This window comes from Sorex araneus, chromosome 3 (assembly GCF_027595985.1).
Source record: "Sorex araneus isolate mSorAra2 chromosome 3, mSorAra2.pri, whole genome shotgun sequence".
In the NCBI taxonomy this organism is placed as follows: domain Eukaryota; kingdom Metazoa; phylum Chordata; class Mammalia; order Eulipotyphla; family Soricidae; genus Sorex; species Sorex araneus.
In genome coordinates this window covers 184,735,165-184,754,702 of record NC_073304.1, presented here as the reverse complement: position 1 = coordinate 184,754,702, position 19,538 = coordinate 184,735,165, and the positions used below count along the sequence as shown (strand labels likewise).

General features: G+C 44.5%; 2 protein-coding genes across 4 annotated transcripts; both read right to left on the bottom strand.

Moving 5' to 3' along the window:
* Positions 1-3,605: 3,605 nt before the first annotated feature.
* On the bottom strand, positions 3,606-4,282 carry LOC129403614 (vitamin K epoxide reductase complex subunit 1-like). Of its 2 annotated transcripts, XM_055132992.1 has the most exons (2): positions 4,098-4,282; positions 3,606-3,987 (listed from the first exon to the last, which is right to left on the bottom strand). In XM_055132992.1, the coding sequence occupies exons 1-2, from the start codon at positions 4,268-4,270 to the stop codon at positions 3,882-3,884; spliced, it is 279 nt and encodes a 92-aa protein (XP_054988967.1). In that variant the 5' UTR covers positions 4,271-4,282; the 3' UTR covers positions 3,606-3,881. The 2 variants fall into 2 exon arrangements, with proteins under 2 accessions (XP_054988967.1, XP_054988966.1); XM_055132991.1 differs by having other exon boundaries at positions 3,606-4,282.
* Positions 4,283-14,863: 10,581 nt separating this feature from the next.
* On the bottom strand, positions 14,864-19,219 carry RPL26 (ribosomal protein L26). Of its 2 annotated transcripts, none has more exons than XM_004604836.2 (4): positions 19,140-19,219; positions 18,290-18,462; positions 17,068-17,208; positions 14,864-15,035 (listed from the first exon to the last, which is right to left on the bottom strand). In XM_004604836.2, exons 2-4 carry the CDS (start codon positions 18,455-18,457, stop codon positions 14,907-14,909), a joined length of 438 nt encoding a protein of 145 aa, XP_004604893.1. In that variant the 5' UTR covers positions 18,458-18,462; positions 19,140-19,219; the 3' UTR covers positions 14,864-14,906. The 2 variants fall into 2 exon arrangements, with proteins under 2 accessions (XP_004604893.1, XP_054987780.1); XM_055131805.1 differs by lacking the exon at positions 19,140-19,219 and adding an exon at positions 18,820-19,125.
* Positions 19,220-19,538: the final 319 nt, after the last annotated feature.

Genomic DNA, 19,538 nt, shown 5'->3' with positions numbered 1-19,538 from the left:
GGTTGTTGTGATGCTCAGGTCCTGCGGTGCCGGGGATACTTGGGTCATCCTCAAGAAGCTGGGAGGTCTCCGGGGCTGCACCCAGACATGCTCTGGGACCATGTGGTGCCAAGGAATTGAACTTGGCTCTGTGCATTCTCCATGTGCTCTAAACGCTGTACTGCCTCCTGGCCCTCTAAGAAGTGGGGGGTACCTGGTAGTGCTCCTGGCTTCGTGTTCAGGGATCACCCTTGGTAGGCTCAGGGGACCATATTGGGTGCCAACGATCAAACCCAGCTTTGTGCAAAGCAAGCAAACACCCTCACCATTATACTATTGCTCCGACCTCTCTAGGAAGGTTTTTTTTTTCTTTTCGGGTCATACCCAGCGATGCACAGGGGTTACTCCTGGCTCTACACTCAGGAATTACTCCTGGTGTGCTGGGGGACCATATGGGATGCTGGGAATCGAGCCTGGGTTGGCCGCGTGCCCGGCAAACGCCCTACCCGCTGTGCTATCACTCTAGCCCCATCTCTAGGAAGGTTCTTAATCTTTTATTTTTATGGGTTTTGAGCAAGCAGCTATGCTCTTTATTCTGTGTTCAGGGATCATTCCTGACTGTGCTCAGGGGACCATGTGCAGTGCCAGAAATCAAACAGGATCCACTGTGTGCAAGGCAAGTGCCTTAATCACTCCCCTGTACAATCTCTGGCCAATCCCTTAAAAGGTTGAAACCCAAGGGCTAGGGAAATGTCCTAGAATGCACTGGACCCAAGTTTGAATCCTACATCACATGGCTCTCCCACTCACTGTGGTCCTGAAGGCCTCGAGGATCAAAGGAGTAGTCCTGGTGGTTTCCCTCTGGTTCCAGCATGACAGGGTTTGATCAGCCCCTCTATGTCACTGCATCTTTGCATTGAATCATCCAGCCTTGTTTCCTGTTTCTCATTGCTTGGGAGTAGCTTCTACTCCCTGAGCACTACTTAAGTGGTCCCAGTCTAATCTCTTGTTGCATGTATATATATATGTATATATATGCATACATACACACATATCACTGTCATCACTGTCATCCCATTGCTCATCAATTTGCTTGAGTGGGCACCAGTAACTTCTCCATTGTAAGACTTGTTACTGTTTTTGGCATATTGAATACCCCACGGATAGCTTACCAGGCTCTGCATTCGGGCGAGATGCTCTCGGTAGCTTGCTGGGCTCTCTGAGAGGGGTGGTGGAGTCGAAACCGGGTCGGCCGCATGCAAGGCAAATGCTCCAAGGCAAATGGGCGCTCCAACCCACACCGCCCCCATATATATATATATATATATATATATATATATATATACATACACACACACACATACACATACATACATACATACATACATACTTACATACATAACAGCCTCCCCTGACCCCCCAGATCTCAAAGCCACTGATTCTGAAGTAACTATGCAGAAGTAACTAGCTCACACAGTGAGTCTGGCTTTGGGTTTGTGCTAACCAATATCTTGTGCTAATGACATTACTTATGTCTTATTAGTCCACTGGGAATAGTGTCTCAGAAATATCAGAGGAAGGGATGGAGCAATAGTACAGTGAGTAGGGTGCTTGCCTTGCATATGGCCAACCCAGAATCCCCGGCATCCCACATGGTCCCTCAGTCTCTGCCAGGAGTAATTCCTGAGTGCAGAGAGCCAGGAGTAACCCCTGAGCATTGCTGGGCATGATACCCCAAACAAAAAAAAAAAAGACAAAACAAAACCAGAAGAAAATATTCCTTCTTCTTTTAGAGAAGTAGAAAAGTGGATTTCAAAACAAAAAGCTAGTTCTCATAAAGTGGTATTCACTAAATATTCATTAAATTATCTGTCTAGATATGAGGACACAAACCCTGATGGGCTGTTCAGACACTGGGGTTCTGGGAAAGGAGAGAAGCTCAAAAGTACAAGAGTCTAGAAGAGGTCTTTCTAGTTAATTCTGCCCAACTTCCTTTCAGTTGCCAGGAATTGAACCCAGAGACTGATGAATCACGCATCTACAACTGAACCACTTCCCTGGCTCTAGAAGAGAACTTAATTACTTTTGGAGGTTTTGTGGTCACACCTGGCAATACTCAAAGTATACTCCTGGCATTGTGCTGAGGTCACTCCTGGTGGTACTCTAGGGACTATCTTTAGTAGCAGGGATCAAACCAAAGCCAGCTGTATGCAAGGCAAGGGCCTTAACCCCTATACTATCTCCCTGGCCCTGGAAGAGAACTTTAGTGTGAAATGGTCCAATCATCTCTTGCTTTCCTGAGAAGAAACTAAAACTAGAAAAACGAATGACTATGGCAGTTCCTAGACTAGCAAATAGCTTGAATTTCTTCCTATCACCCCACACAATACATTGCAGCTGAAAAACTCATATACCTAGAACTGAAGCCACAATACCAAATCTACCGATGTTGCTGGGAACTAATTTGGATACCTCATTTGGATATTAGGTTAAAATCCTGAGGAACAGTATGAGCCACTGGAAATTACTGAGCAGGGGAGATGATTGTAAGCACTTAACCTGAACTTAGAAAGACTTGGGCTTGAATCTTAATTATTAACCTTATGAGCATTTTTTCCTCCTCCAAAAGAAGAGATTAAGGATTTGTTTTTTTTCTTTTTTGGGGTTACTTCTGGCACTGCACTCAGGAATTACTCTTGACGGTTCTCGGGGGACCATATGGGATGCTGGGAATCGAACCCGGGTTGGCCATATGTAAGGCAAATGTCCTACCTGCTGTGCTATCACTCCAGCCCCTGAGAGATTAAGTTCTTAAATTATTTAGCCTATTTAAACTCACTTCTGGGTTAGTGATGTGGTTCAAGTGGCATAGAACATACGTGCACTTGCATACGTGAGTTTGATCAAGGTTTGTAAGGTTTGATCATCGGATGCTGGGATTCGAACCAGGTTGGCCGAGTGCAAGGCAAACACCCTACCTGCTGTGCTGTCACTCTAGCCCCTTAAAGTATTTAAACAAGGTCATTAGACTGAGATGGTCCTAATGCTTTGGTGACCTACGTAAGTAACCCAAAACCTAATGCAGAGTCAACACACTCAAATCTGAGAAAATGAAACAATAAAAGTTAGACTTTTCCAAGTAAGACAACCATTTAGTCTATAAACAATAAGTTTGCTTTACTGCTTTCTCTATATAATACTGGCCACTAGCTCCTGTAGAGGAGCACTCCAAATCAGTTGCAGTTTAGCACTGCCCAATTTGAAGCAGTTTGTTCAAACTCTTCATAACTTTAATGTGTCTGTTTACATTTTTCTTTTTTTTTAAATTAAATTTAAATTAAAAAATTATTTATTTAAAATTTCTTTTTAATGAATCACTGTGAGATATAGTTACAGACTTACAAACTTACGTTTACTTTTTTCCTTTCCTTTCCTTTCTGTCCTTAAGTTTACTTTTAAACAATGTTTGGGTTAATTATTGGTACTGAAAAGACCCCAAAATAATTAGAAGGCTGGAGCTTGGGAGTTTTGTTTTTTTTTTTAAATTTTTTTATTTCAGTAATTTTATCGCTTAAGAACGCTTTCTTATCGCTTCCCTCTTTGGGCAATGGCAGGAACTTGGGAACCAGACTTTGGGGACAGAGTCAGAGGCACTGGGGTGCAGTAAGAGAGAATAGCACATTTGGTCCATTGTCCTACGCGGGCCTATAGTGTCTACAGGGCCAGATGGGACCCCCTTTGGCAAGGCTCACATGACAAAGCGGAGCAGATTTGGTCGGGCTGGCTGGGGCGTGAGCACTCAGTGTCTCTTGGCCTTGCTCGGGGCTCCGTGGACCTCCCTGAAGCTGAGCATCATCAGACCCCCATTGATGGCATAGGTAGTTATGCAAACGATGCAAAAATCATAGAGCACAAAGAACAGGATCCAGGCCAAATAGAGAGAACCCGCGAGAGACGCCAGGGAACTCAGCACCAGCAGAATAGATGCCCAGCGGCCCCGGAGGCAACCTAACACCAGCTGCAGAGTGTAGAAGATGCAGCCAAATATGCTGTTGGATTGCTTGAGGACGCTGTCCTGGCCCAGCACGTGCTCCACCAGCCCGAAGCCCTGCCCCCACCTAGAGGAGAAGACGCGCGAACAACTGATGGCGGTGCCCACGTCGCAGAGAGCGCGGTAGTCCTGGCTCCGGGCGCGCGCCGCCTTCACGTGCAGCGCGTAGACCGAGAGCGCGAAGCCCGCGAGGCAGAGCGCCATGCGGGCCCAGCCCGGGCTGCGCCAGGTAGCGCCCATGGCCGCGGGAGCCGTCGGAGGTTAAAGGTGTTCTGCACACATAAGTCTTTTACTTGAAACATATTAGAAGAAATGATCAGGGATGATAAAAAGTAAAACCAAACAAATTCATGGTAAATAATATCTCGAAAGGGAAGAGAAAGTAGCAATGAAGGAAAAATGAATGAGTAACCATAAACTGAAGAAAAGCAGTATAACTCAGTTTCAGGGAAACTAAAAAGGTGGGATGGAGGTTGACATAGATTCATAGAGAAGTCAAGATGATTAGGACTGAGAAAGTGTCATTGGGTAAGTGTGTGTGTGTGTGTGTGTGTGTGAGTGATACCTCAAAAACAGTTCACCTGGGGTCATTACTAGTGATTCTTGGTGGCAGTTCCATGCTATAGCCCAAGGATGCTGTATGGCAGTTCTTAGATGTAACCAAGGCCACATCCAAAGATGTTTGGGAGAGCACGAAGTACCTGCAATGAAATTGGAGTTAGGCGCAGGTAAGACCCTAACTCCTCTGTCCTGTACTATATCCCTGCTATAGAGAGAGAGGGGAGGGGGATAGAGAAAGATGGGGGAGAGAGAAAGAGAGGAGAGGGAGAGAGGACGAAAGAGAGGGAAAGAGAGAGAGAGAAGGAAGGAGGAAGAGAGTGAAAAAGAGAGAGAGAATGAGAGAACATGGGCATCTCCAGAGTGAAAAGAAAGACAAAGCACACATGCCAGCATTAAAGTATGAAAAAGTATAAAATATAAGAGTACACATCTCAAGAGGGGAGATGTGGGCAACACATGCACCCACCATGTGCATGCACTGGCAACACATGTAAGCCACTAGTGTTCTTTTGAAGAAAGGTCGTTCCCTGCCTAGTCATCTTATGAGAAGACTTTATAAATAGTCTGTTATAAATCTATAATATTCTATTTATAAATAGTACTCTGTATGGGGCCAGAGTCATTGTACAACAGGCAAGGTGTTTTGCCTTGCTTGCTGCTGACCAGGGTTCAATCTCAGGCACCCAATGTGGTCCTTTAAGCCCTGCTAGGAGTGATTCCTGAGTGCATAGTCAGGAGTAAGCTCCAAATCAAAACAAATAAATAATAAACAGAACTCTGTGAAGGCGCCCTAAATTTGAGAGTAGAATGGTGCTCCTTCCCACACCATCACACTTTCCCATAATCCTCATCACAGTTCTATGAAGTTGGATTATTACTTTTTTTTTGGGGGGGGGGAGCTGTCTCCAAATCAGTGCTCGAGGGACCTGGGAAACTCTCAGTGGTACTCAGCCCAGTGTTGCTCTGGCCCAGCAGGCTGGTGGCACCAGGGTTACTCTGGTGGTACTTGGGTAGCATTACTGAAATTGAATCCAATGATGTATCTCAGTGATAGAGTACACACATAAGTTGATAAGTTTGATGCCCCACACATCATGCCTCTCCACCAAGCATCATTGAGAAGGCTAGTTGGGGGCATATATATATGTATATATATACATATACATTTGATATATATATATATATATATATATACCTTCCTCAACTCAATATCCCAAAATTAAATAGCCTAATTAAAAATAGTCAAAGGACTAGAATAGGCAGAAGATCTATGAATTGTCATCAGACATGGGATACTAGGCACAGGTCCTTTGAGCTCTCTCCCCAGAATTGGTATTATTATTATTATTATTATTATTATTATTATTATCTGCCCCACTTTAGAGTTTAGAAAACTTGTTTGTATGCTGAAGCAGTTCTTGAGACTCATGGAAGAAAAATACTATAGAATTCTTACTCCATAGGTAAGTAAAGTATTCTTTGGCCTACTTCAAGTTCTCCTCCTCCCAGTAAAATTTAGATCTTTAGGCTTCACAGCATAATTCAAGATATTAACTTTAAAATAAAAATTCTGGGGCCAGAGTGATAGTACAGAGGGTAGGGTGCTTGCTTTGCATGAGACCAACCTGGGTTCAATCCTCAGCATCCTATATTGTCCCCGAGCACCATCTGGAGTAATTCCAGAGTGCAGAGCCAGGAGTAACCCCTGAGCATCACTGTTGTGGCCCCCAAGCAAAACAAAAACAAAACCACAAGTCTTTGGGCAGAGAGCTAGTACAGCAGTTCAGTACAACGATATGGATATAGTACAACTGACCCAAATTTGATTCCCAGCACCACATGGTCCCTAAGCACCAAAGTGTATGTATGATCTTGATGAAAACTACAACCAAGAGTGTGTGACTCCCAATAATCACAGCAACAACAAAAAGGGAAGGGGAATTAAAGTAAGTAAATACATAAATAAATAAAATTGCGAATTTAAAGCAGAGGTATACTTTCTGGTAGCCTCTTTTTCAGGTACAGAAAAGTAATAATGCAAAGTAAGGCTCTGCATTAATAATGCAAAGTTTGGGTATAGATATCTATGTTGGAGAGAGATTACAGAGGTTAAGGTGCTTGCCTGGCATGTGGTGGAACCTGGCTTGATCTCCAACACCACATGGTCCCCCAAGCACCACCGGGAGTGACCTCCAAGCACAAAGTAGCTCCCAAGCACTGCTAAGTGTGACCCAAATCCACCACTAGACACCAAATGCCCACTTTAACATTTGAACATTAGGAAGCAAGAGGAAGAGGAATACAGAAGCTCAGGAAACTTAGGTTATTTCTAGCCATCCCTTGGGAGACAGTGTGTTGTGCTTCATCTCACCTCTCACCCATTTGTGATGATGTGGCTCCTGATTTGCTCAGCAACGAGGAGGTGGTAGGTCAGCAGAGGGGGGAAGGGACAGGAACATTATACCAACTGGGTCTCTTAGATTGACAGAGGAGTAATGGAAAGTGAGGTGCTGGTCAAGGATAGAGCAAGATTCTTGGCCCTAGAAACAAGCTGCAGTAGGCTATCACCTCCTTTCTAATAATAAATCAGCCTCACTGGATGTCAAGTTAACACTGTTAAATCAATTAAGTAATGGCAACAGTCAGAGATATCTCAAACTCTCACATGGACAATAGGGTTGACCAACTCACGTCACCAAACTCCAGTGTTTGCAGATGAGCCCCTTCACATACATTGTTTCATTGTCTTTCACAAAACCCTGACAAAGACAATGTCCAAGACTTCCCCTTACAAAAAAGGAAAGCAGAATTAGTGTAATCAGGATGCTTCCAGGATAAGTGGGAAGGATGTACGGTATAATAATCAACTGCAGGTCCCTTCTTCTTCTTCCCTCTAACCGTCTCTACAAAATTATTTACTCATTCAACAAACCTTTATTGAACATCTATAATGAGCTAGGCATTCCTCCAGGCTTGGGGAATATTGTTCCTAGACCCAGGCAATATTCTTCAGTTTGATCAGTTACTCTAAAACATGACTCAGACTAGCTCTTGCGGTTGGACCAGTAACCTTACGCTAACTTTTGCAGTGTGCTCTAGAGTTTTTGGTTCTTATCCTGGCTCTTAGTGACTTCTTGTAACATACTGAACAATTCCAGAAACACAACATGCTTTATTTATTTATTATTTTGGGGGCCACACCTGGTGATGCTTAGTCCTGATTCTGCACTCACGAATTATTCCTGGTGGTGCTTGGGGGACCATATGGGATGCTGAGGATCGAATACAGGTCAGTTGCATGCCAGGCAAGTGCTGTATTATCTCTCTAGCTCCTCAGCCATGCTTTAATTCTTACTTTTAAATTTTTGATTGTTTGTACTTTGGGCTCCACCGACTGTACTTAGGATTTACTTCTGGCTCTGTGGGGCTTAGGGGACCATATGCAGTGCTGTGGATAAAGCAAGGATCAGCTGTGTCTAAAGCCTAACCCACTGTACTAGCTCTCTGGCTTACCCAACACTGACTTACCCAACTCTCTTACCCAACTGTTTCAGATAGGACACCATTTCCCTGCACATGACATTCTGAAAGTAGGGATGAAACACAGCTTTCCTTAGTATTTTTTCGGGGGGAGGAGCCTCTCCAGTGGTGGCCCTCAGGGGTACAGTGCTAGGGAGGACACGCAGAGTGAGGGATTGACCTTGGACCCTGTTGATGCCAGGTAGATGCTTCAGTTCTTTGCGTTATCTACCTGGCAACACATACAACTTTTCTTTTTTTCTTTTTGGTGTGTGTGTGTGTGTGTGTGTGTGTGTGTGTGTGTGTCTGTGGAGGGTCACATCCAGCAATACTCAGGGGTTACTCCTGACTCTGCACTCAGGAATTACTACTGGTGGTGCTCAAGGGATGAGATGATTGAATGGGATGCCATGAATTGAACCTGGGTTGGCTATGTTGGCAAGGCAAATACCCTACCTGCTATACTATCATTTCAGCCCCACACAGCTCTCCTGAAGATGTGACCAGTCTCTGGGGCACATTGAATAAACCTTACACTCTTGTCTTTTATCTACATCTTTCACTATGATGCTCCCATTTTTCAGGGTATGTACATGAGGAGCAGAAATAGGTAGGGGAAGGAATATGTATTAGATATATGTAGGAAGCCCTACCATTAATATGTACGTAAGGTCTCCATCAGTCTACCAACAGTCTATGTTTTACAAGCAAATGTATTTTTCAACTATCTGTAATTGGTAGAATTGTGCCCCTTCAAAATATAACTTCATACTCTCAGTATCTGTGAATCTGACCTTACTTGGACAAGGAGTCTTTACAGATGTAATTAAAGGATTTAACAATGAGATCATCCTCCATTAGAGTGGGTCTTATATTTAATTATATCGATGTGAGATCCAATGTTGTCTTTATGAGACAAAAAAAATATATATATATACACAGATAGATGGAAGGCCATATGAAGACCCATGTGAAAATGGGGCAACTACAATTCATACTAAGGACTGCCAAGGTATACCAAAGACTGCCCACAGCTACTGGAGAAAGGAGAAAAAGAGGCATAAGATGGATTCTTCTTATAGCTATGATAATAATTTTTTGTTGTTTTAAGCTGCCAAGTAACAGGTAATCTATTATAGCAGCTCTTCGTTATGTTGTTGTTTGTTTTATATTTGTTTTTGGCCAAACACAGTGGTAGCACTGTAGCCCTGTCTTCCCATTGTTCATCAATTTGCTCGAGCGGGCACCAGTAACATATCCATTGTGAGACTTGTTACTGTTTTTGGCATATCGAATACGCCACGGGGAGCTTGCCAGGCTCTGCTGTGAGGGTGGGATACTCTCGGTAGCTTGCTGGGCTCTCTGAGAGGGGTGGAGGAATCGAACCTGGGTCAGCCACGTGCAGGGCAAATGCCCTACCCGCTGTGCTATCGCTCCAGTCCGGCAGCTCTTCATTATGGATATAATGTACTTGCCCCTTTGAGCAAGGACTACCTGAAAGTTAAGCCTTTGTATTTCTCCTTTTGCATAATTCTCAGATGGCTCTATGATGCCCAGAGATACTTTGAGTGTCTACCCACTAGCAGCTCACCAGCAGAAGACTACTGGGGTCCCATGTGATGTGCCAGATTCTATAGCATGGAATTAATGTCCTCATCCATATCAGACATTTTCTTTCCTTCTTCCTTCCTTCTTCCTTCCTTCTTCCTTCCTTTCTTTCTTTCTTTCTTTCTTTCTTTCTTTCTTTCTTTCTTTCTTTCTTTCTTTCTTTCTTTCTTTCTTTCTTTCTTTCTTTCTTTCTTTCTTTCTTTCTTTCTTTCTTTCTTTCTTTCTTCTATTTTTTTGCTTTTTGGGTCACACCCAGCAAAGCACAGAGGTTACTCCTGGCTCATGCACTCAGGAATTACTCCTGGCGGTGTTCGGGGGACCATGTGGGATGCTGGGAATCGAACCTGGGTCAGCTGCGTGCAAGGCAAACGCCCTACCTGCTGTGCTATTGCTCCAGCCCCCATATTTTTCTTCAGAACTGAAGAAATACTTAAGCTTGAGAGCTTCAGTGCAGATTTGCATTTTAAAGGCTCTGAGTTATGCAGGGGCCAGAGTGATAGTACAGTAGGTAGGGCACTTGCCTTGCACGAGGCTGACCCAGGTTCAATCCCCAGCATCCCATATGGTCCCCTGAACACTGCCAGGAGTGATTCCTGAGTGCAGAGCCAGGAGTAATGCCAGGTTTGACCTCCTCCCCGCTTACAAAAAAAGACTCTGAGTTATGCAATATAGAAACAAGGTTGTTCATCTACTAATTTCATTTCATATTTACAAGGGACTTGGTTTCTGAAGATAAATAAAAAAGACCTCCCAGGCTCCTCACGAAACCAACACTTGTCAGAAACTGAGTGATTGCTCTAGTCACTGTTGGAGGCCTTCAGGCAAAAAGGAAAAGCCTCACGATGGTCTTATAAGAGAATTACAGCATGTACAAAGCTTGACTTGCATGCTGCATATCTGCGTTTGATTCCCAACACCATCGGTGGCCCGCAGAGCACCACCAGGAGAGATCCTTGAGCACAGAACCAGGAATGACTCCTAAGCACAGCCAGGTGTGGCCCCCAAACAAACAAAACAAAACAAAACAGAACAAAACAAGGAATGAAGACAGTTTGGAAGTAATTTATCAGCAGAAGATGCAAAATGTCAGTCTGTATTATGAGATATGGTCCTTGAGCTATATCCTGAAATTCTAAAGCACTGCTCAAGGGTTAAAATTGACTCAGACCTATTTTGGTTCATTCAATGTTGTGTTCTTAATTTGAATGATCTAATCTATATTTACACATATAGAGTCTGGCAAGCTACCAGGAGTATCCCTCACAGATGGCAGAGCCTAGCGAGGTACCCGTGGCCTACTCGATATGTGAAAAACAGTAACAACGACGGTCCTCATTCCCCTGATCCTGAAAGAGCCCCCAATACGCCATCGGGCTACACTAGCACGTGACAGGGACGAATGGAGATGTTACTGGTGCCCACTTGAGCAAATCAATGAACAACAGAATGACAGTGATACAGTGATATTTACAGATTCCATATTTAGGGAGGAGGCCAGATTGAGAGAGTTCATGAGAATTTCATTTTAAAAAACAGAAAGATCTGGCCACATTGGTAGCTTTGCTCCTTCCCAGTAAGTGGCTGGAGTGGAGAGACATAACTCCCTTATGTGTTCCCCATTTCCCAGCATCTTTATGTCACATACTAAAATTCACAAGACCCACCTATGTTGTTTTTTTTTTTTTTTGGTTTTTGGGTCACACCCGGCGATGCACAGGGGTTGCTCCTGGCTCTGCACTCAGGAATTACCCCTGGCGGTGCTCAGGGGACCATATGGGATGCTGGGAATCGAACCCGGGTCGGCCGCGTGCAAGGCAAACGCCCTACCCGCTGTGCTATTGCTCCAGCCCCCCACCTATGTTGTATTTATCTGTAATTTATCTGAGATTTGAAAACACAGCATGCAAGAAATGTGACCCTCAGCTTCGAGGAAAAATGAAGTCAGGAAAATTGCCTATAAATGGATGGACATGCTAAATGAAATGAGTCAGGAGAGGACAGGTATAGAATGATTGCATTTATTGTGGTATACACACATTACATATATGTAAATAAAATATTTGCATATACATGCAAACACACATATTTGCATGTATATGTAAATATATTTCAATGGAGGTCAGAATCCAGAGTTCTGGCCTCCATCAACGATCGAGGATCAGGGATGCTGTCTCCTTTGCTAAGGTGTCAAAAATCAGATGGGCTGGACACATAATGCAATTTGGAGACGATCACTGGACTAGAGTTGTTACCTACTGGATTTCATGGGATGTCCAAAGAACGCCTAGCCGCCCACGGGATGTTGAAAGAACGCTTAGCCGCCCACCTACGAGATGGTCAGACTTCTTTGTCAAGACCCTGAAGGAATGATTTGATGCTCTTTGTGTTCCTGGAGTGAGCAGATGCCATTGGCTATACTAGCATGCGACAGGGATGAATGGAGATGTTACTGGTGCCCACTCGACGAGCAAATCAATGAGCAACGGGATGATAGGTGATAGGTGATATAAATAAATAAATAAATAAATAAATAAAGTATATATAGCACTGTAGCACTGTCGTCCTGTTGTTCATCAATTTGCTCGAGTGGGCACCAGTAACGTCTCCATTGTGAGACTTGTTGTTACTGTTTTTGGCATATCGAATATGCCACAGGTAGCTTGCCAGGCTCTGCATGTGGGCGTGATACTCTTGGTAGCTTGCCAGGCTCTCCAAGAGGGACGGAGGAATCGAATCTGGGTTGGCCACGTGCAAGGCAACCGCCCTACCCGTTGTACTATCGCTCCAGTCCACAAAACAGAAGACTAATATCCAAGGCCAGGGAAAACAGGGGCTAGGAGGACTGGTCAATGGTTAGAATCTATCACAAGTGTGTGGGGAGAGAAGGGTAGGTAAGATAGAGAAGAGACCAGTATGACAATAATAGTTGGAAATGATCACACTGGACAAGAACTGAGTGTCAAAAGTAGGTAAAGGGATATACATGATAACCTTTCAGTACCTGTATTGCAAAACCACAATGCCCAAAAGAAAGGAGAGAGCCGGAAGGGGGAGAGGAAGGGGAGTGGGAGGTGCCTACCATAGAGGCAGGTTGGGTTGATGGGAGGGAAACTGGGGACACTAGTGCTGGGAAATGTACACTAGTGGAGAGATGGGTGTTGGAACACTATATGACTGAAACCTAATTATGAACAGCTTTGTAAGAGTGTCTTATTGTGATTCAATTAAAAAAATCTTAAAAAAAAAAAAAAAAGGAAGAAAGAAATGTGACCCTAAAGCAACACAATCAGCTTCTGTGCCGTTGGTAACCAAGGAAGTTATTAGAAAAACAGGCATCATCACCCTTATTCTAGATGAGTCTCTGCTTTGGCAGTTCCAAACCTGCCATGTCCTTCCACTGATCTTTCCAATCACACCTAGCTCCGAGCGGCCTTCTTGGCCTCAGCAACTCCAGCTTCTCGCCTTTTGGCTCTACCTGCACGGTCAGGAGATAAGGCCATCTCCCCGCCGCACAGCCCTGCATCAGGGCATTTTGTTGTTTTCATTATTTTTTTCCCCTTGGGTTTGGGGCTAAACCCAGTGCTCAGGCTTTACTTAGGGCTCTGCGCTCGGGTCACTCCTGGAGGGGCTCGGGGGGACCATACGGGGTGCTGCGGTTTTTTAGTTCCACGTGACTGGCTTGGGTGTGCATATTCTAGAAGATGGGGCGGGAAGGCTTCTGTCAGAGGCAAAACATGTCAAACGGTAAAAGGCAGTGCATGAAGTAGGATTGAGAACTTTCTGTTTTCTTTTTGGGTCACACCCGGCAATGCACAGGGGTTACTCCTGGCTCTGCACTCAGGAATTACTCTTGGCGGTGCTTGGGGGGCCATATGGGATGCTGGGAATCTCGAACCCGAGTCGACCGCGTGAAAGGCAAATGCCCTACCCGCTGTGCTATCACTCCAGCCCCGAGAACTTTATTCCAGATGAACACTGAGTGCGACCAAGTGCAATTTAGGAAGCTTCGATTTCAGTCACAGAAATGGGGCGATCAGTCCAGCAGGAGCGGAGACTTGGTGACCACAGACAACGCCCCCGGCGCCGCCTCCCGCCCACTTCCGGGCGCCGCGCGCGTCTCCCCCTCCGCCCAGCCGGCCCGGCCGGAAGCCCCGCCCCAGCCGGAAAAGCGTCTCGGCGCCGAACGGCAGCGCGGGGTCTGGCGCCACCGGGGTGCCAAAGGCCGGGGTAGAGGTAACCTTGGCTGAGTCACTCAGGACCCCAGCCAAGGGCGCTGCGTACTGCAAGGACATAGCCCCGAAGGCTGTTAGCCTGCAACTGCACTACAGGTGAAACCTGCACCCATCAGGTCCAATGGAGCCTCATGCACAAGATGGCAAAACCACCAAGCCACCTAGACCCCACCAGTATAAACGAGGCCCTACAGTGCTAGTGATTTCAAGTGACCTGGTAACCACGTGGCTTCATGGTCACAGTGCACCTCTGCATCAGTGCCTCCTTTCCCTAGGATTCTTGTATTGGGGCCGGGAGGCAGGGCTTGAGAAGCATTATAGGTGACGGTACAAAAGCAGTTGCTCCTTTTGATATTGAACTATTTCTATAATCGCAATATAAACCCTGGTTGTTTTCGGAGTTTGCTCTCAGTGGTCCTATGGGGGTTTCCACGGAGTGCCAGGAATTAAACCTGAGCAGGGAGCCTTGCAGACAAACCTATTCACATTAGTGCAAAAAAAAGTACTGCCAGGGTCGTACAGAGTAAAGCCTTCAGGCCCCTTGTCCTGCATGCAGATGCTACACAAGGTCTTTAGTCCTGCCAGCAGGACTAAATCAGTGCAGTCAGAAATTCATCCCCACCCTCCATGTTCATATACCAGCTACTGGAAACTAAGAGAAAGAGACAGGTTCCAGAGTTAGGGCTCCCAATTAGCTTTTCACACAACCCAAAATATTTTGAAACCAAACCTAGGCCAGAGTGCCAGCACAGTAGGTTAAGTACTCGCTTTGCACGCAGCTGCTTTAGTGACTGGGGGTGATACCCTGAACACCACCATTTATGATCCAAAACCAAAACCGAACACCCAAATTCCCATCAGTACTGATTTTAGAAATTGTAAACGCAATAACTGATGTTCAAATGGACACCACTGCAGTCTTCATTTTACAGTTTTTAATCAAGTTGTATATAACTTTATTCCTGCATCTTCTCAAGCGTTTCTTCCTTATATTTGCCCTTCTCCTTTCCTACTTGGCGAGACTTGGCTTTGCGTTCAAGGATCTTTTTGCGATCTTTGTCCAGTTTTAGCCTGGTGATAACCACCTATAGAAAGAAACACTGTATCAATGTGTCATCCATACAGAACAGTAAAACTGAACATCCAATTCCTTTCCAGAACCTGGTCAAGTAGCTGCTAGACATTAGATCATTTAACTTGATTCTTTAAGCCCTCAAATCAAACAGATGTTCACTAACATTTAAACAAGATAAAATGAATGTGAGGTCAGTAGGTCTTCACCTATCCTAAGTGTTACAGCAAAATTAACTATTATCCCACACTTATCCTAGTTCTATAGCTACAAACCAAGTCATATACATTTCCATTGTAACTTCAGACTGAAAATAGAGAACAGGATAATACGGGGAGGTTAAGGAGTGCCGGAGACCAGAGGCTACATCTGAAATAAAAGAAAGTTGAGTCATCTAGATAAACTTAATTTTATCATGAATGTGTTTTTCAAACTTGAGCATTTCTATGAATCAACTGAAGGGCCTGTTAAAACAGACCTCTGAATCCTACCACCAAATTGTGCCCTGCATTTGTGGGAGGAACAATATCTTTATTTCTGTCAAGCACCTTTGTAAAAACAGCAAGAAAATCAGTAGTCTAGAATATGGAAAATGGAACAGGATAACATCAAATGGCTGGTGGGGCTGGAGCGATAGTAAGGTGGATAGGGCGTTTGCCTTGCATGCAGCTGACCCGGGTCCAATTCCCAGCATCCCATATGGTCCCCTGAGTACCGCCAAGAGTCATTCCTGAGTGCAAAGCTGGGAGTAACCCCTGTGCATTGCTGGGTATAACCCCAAGAGCATAACAAAACAAAACCATCAAACAAATGGTGGTGATCAGGCAAGGCCTTAAATGGGCTTGGTGAAGTAATACACAAGATCTCAAATGACATTTTGGGTTTCAGAGATGGTACAGAGGATAAGGTGCTTGCTTTTCATTTGGCCTATTTGGGGTTGATCCCCAGAGAAATGCCAGAAAGAGCACTTTGGGCCAAAGCAACTAAGATAGGGGTGGTAGCAAACAGAGCTTTCAAAAAGGTAATTGAGTGTTAGATACAGGTATACAAATCCAAGTTGAACTGAGGAGAACAGACAACTAGATGTTGAGCTGTGGGTGGAAATATAGGTAGGCTTATAAAAGGCCCAATAGTAGAATAAGAGATAAAGATTATGCTCTGAGTGACAAAGTTCAACCCCCATACCATTTTCCACCCTGCCCCCGCCCCCCAGTCACTGGATTGGTGATTGATAATGTCTGATCTAGCATAGTAAAGAATGAATGGAATTCGGTTTCAGGAGATACTTTTAACTAGAATGGGGGGGGACTGAACACAAGAGTAGTGACAACAATATTAGGGCTTAATAGACTGGAGCGTGTGCAAAGCATGTGGGAACCCTGGGTTCAAACGCTAGCATTACATGTTTCAACCCCACTTCACCCTCTGCCCAACACCACCAGGTGTGACACAAAAATAAAATTAGAAACTTACAAACATCCACAGGACTTTAACTTCAGTATCCTTGTAGGGTTTTAAAAGCTGCCTTACTGGATACTCAGTCTTTTTAGGGAACTATTGTACAACGAGAGCCAGGAATAATTCCTGAGCACTGCTGGGTTTCAGGGAGGGGGAAATCAGAAAACAACTAAAAGTGAACCAAACTTTTAAAACTGGGACCTTCCCAGAAGAACTCCAAGTAATGTTAGGAGATTATGGTATACTAGGTATAGAACTGAAAACCCAGGCCTCATGAATACAATGCATGTACTCCACCTCTCTAACTCCTTCTCATTTTAATACACAAAAGCAAACGAGATGCCACCTCCATTTTAATATTACCTAATTCATTTTCTACATCTCAAAATCTGTTCATGGTTAAGATTATACAGATCTTCTAACGACTTAGAAAAAATGAACTGCATGGAATTTTATTTAAGGTACTATGATTTCATAAGCAAACAACAGAAACAAAAATAACCTAAGATGCTTTCCAACAAACCTAAAACTAGGAATTGCTTAGATATTTTATTCCTCCTTCCATAACACTCTGAAAAAACACTCACCTTACTGGGGTGAATGCCCACATGGACAGTTGTGCCATTTGCCTTCTCCCGCTGGACTCGTTCAATGTAGATAACATATTTCTTCCTGTAAACCTGGACTACTTTGCCAATTTGCTGACCTTTGTAGTGTCCCCTCACAACCTAAAAAGTCAAAACACAAACATGTAGATTTAGATAAACAAGAAAGAACTTGCAAATCAGGAAAAGAGAGTAATATAAAAGACCATCCACTCTGATTAATTTTTGAGTGTGTGTGTGACACATGGGGGGTGGTGGTAGTGGCCCACACCAACAGTGTGCAGGGCTTACTAGTGGCTCTGAACTCAGGAATCACTCTTGGCAGAGCTTGGGAGACCAAATGGGGTGCCAGGCAATGAACACAGGTTGTGCGGCACTGTTCAAGGTTAAGTGCCTTACCTGTTATACTCCAGCCCTGATTTTTCCATTTTGAAATATTTAATAGACATGTGCCAATAATGCATTCTGCTTCATTTACACTAGAAATAAAACCATGCTCACATTAATCTAGTGAACCGCTAGTCTACAAGGTGAGCTTGTGCAAAGGTATAAATGAACCCACCTTATTGTTTTATAGAAGCTGCAAAAGAATACACCATCTTGAGGGACCAAAGGTTGCAGGTATTTAAAAATTTCATCAAAGCTCCGTGGTTTACAAAGTTATTCTGCTGGGTTTTAGATACACAATGTTTCAACACCAATTCTGCCACCAGAGTAAACTTCTTTCCACCAGGGTTCCCTCTCCTACCATCCCACCCATAGCCTGCCAACTTATTTTCCTATAAAAACGCCACCAAAAAAGATATAGTGAATTTAGTTCTACAGTAATTTCCTTCCTCCACGGGGAGTTGCCTTTTCCCTTTCTTTTCTACTTTCCAACTCTGAACATCTTTATTCCTCAGTATTTGCATTCTTGAAAATATTGAAAGGGGCTGGAGCACAGCAGGTAGTGCATTTGTCTTGCATGGCCAACTAGGTACGACCCCCAGCATCCCATGTCCCCCAAGCACCACCAGGAGTAACCAGAGTATCACTAGGCACGACCCAATAAGGAATAAAAAAGAAAAAGAGACCCGAGTCACAACTCCAGCATCATTGACCTCACCGGGAGGAATGCAGCAGATGCTCCATCATTCTGATTGCAAGACCACTTCCAAGATAGAAGGGCAGGACACCCACTAGGATGACCCACCACAGCACATACCTGAACCTCATCGTCCTTCCGGATGGGCATGGATCGCACATTGTACTTCTGTCTCAGCTCTTTGGAAAGAGGGGAAGACATAATCTTCCTACGAATGTGGGAAGGTGCATTGAAATGCCTCTTACGGTTCTTGCTCCGGTCAGAAGTCACAAAAGGATTGAACTTCATTTTGGCTTAATAGAAAGTAAAGAGGTGTCAGTACTTACATAAGCGATCAAGTAATAGCAATTTTTCATCTTAGAAGATTAGAAGGCTCAACAAAACTCATGTTTTTTTAGCTTCTTCAAAAAGCTATTAGCCTGATATTTCCTTGCACTGGAATCTTTGCTTTAAGTAATAAAAATTCAGCGTTTAACACAGTAGTTTTAGCTATTTAAATTTATGCACTCGAGTTTGAAAGACTGGACTTTAATCGCTAATAAATTGGAGGCAAGAAGCCCGATAACTCAATTTTTGAAACACAATATTACGTTTTAGAAAGGCAAACGTTATCATTTTAGACACCGGAATTAAAAAAATGGTACGCATACCGGGTCTAAATCAACCTGCCAGTGGACAAGCAGAGTCTAAATGTTCTGCGGTGGTTACAAGGAGAAACAGACTACAAAAAACCACCGCTTAGAGGATCCGTACTCTCCCTATTCCGACTTCCCATACACCAGTGCCCACCGCCCTTCCCCTGTACGGCATCCTTGGGATAAGGGAGTAAAACACATCGGGCGCATCGGGGCCTCTCTCCTGGGGGGGCTACGCGATAGCAGGAAAAGTACTGAGGCCTCGGGGGTCTAGAGACACCCTCACAGTGAACGGATGGATATGGATTAAACACGCATTCCCGGCAAGTTCTCACCAGTTACCACTTCAGCGATGGCCGCAGAAGGGAAAAGAGCCACACGCTACTTCCGGTTCCGTAAATTTACAAGAGATATCGCGAGAGCGAGAGAAAGAGCGAGCGAGCGAGCGAAGGAGCGCGCGAGAGAGGCAGGAGGTTGTTTGAACGAGAATAGGAAATTGGGACATTGCCACCCGGTGGCCTGGAGGACAATTGCAGGCAACAGGAAAACTCCCTCTGGGAGTTCGGCGTTCTGCAACTTGCATCCTCCGAAGGATGGTTCCCAGGTGAATGGTGAGGTCTGACTATGCGTGACGAGGGAATGAGTGTCCCTAGGGACTCTGGTTTTTTTCACGCCCGGGCGCCACTCCGCCTCCCCTCGCATGAGTCTGTCTTACTGTTGACCACTAGGGGACG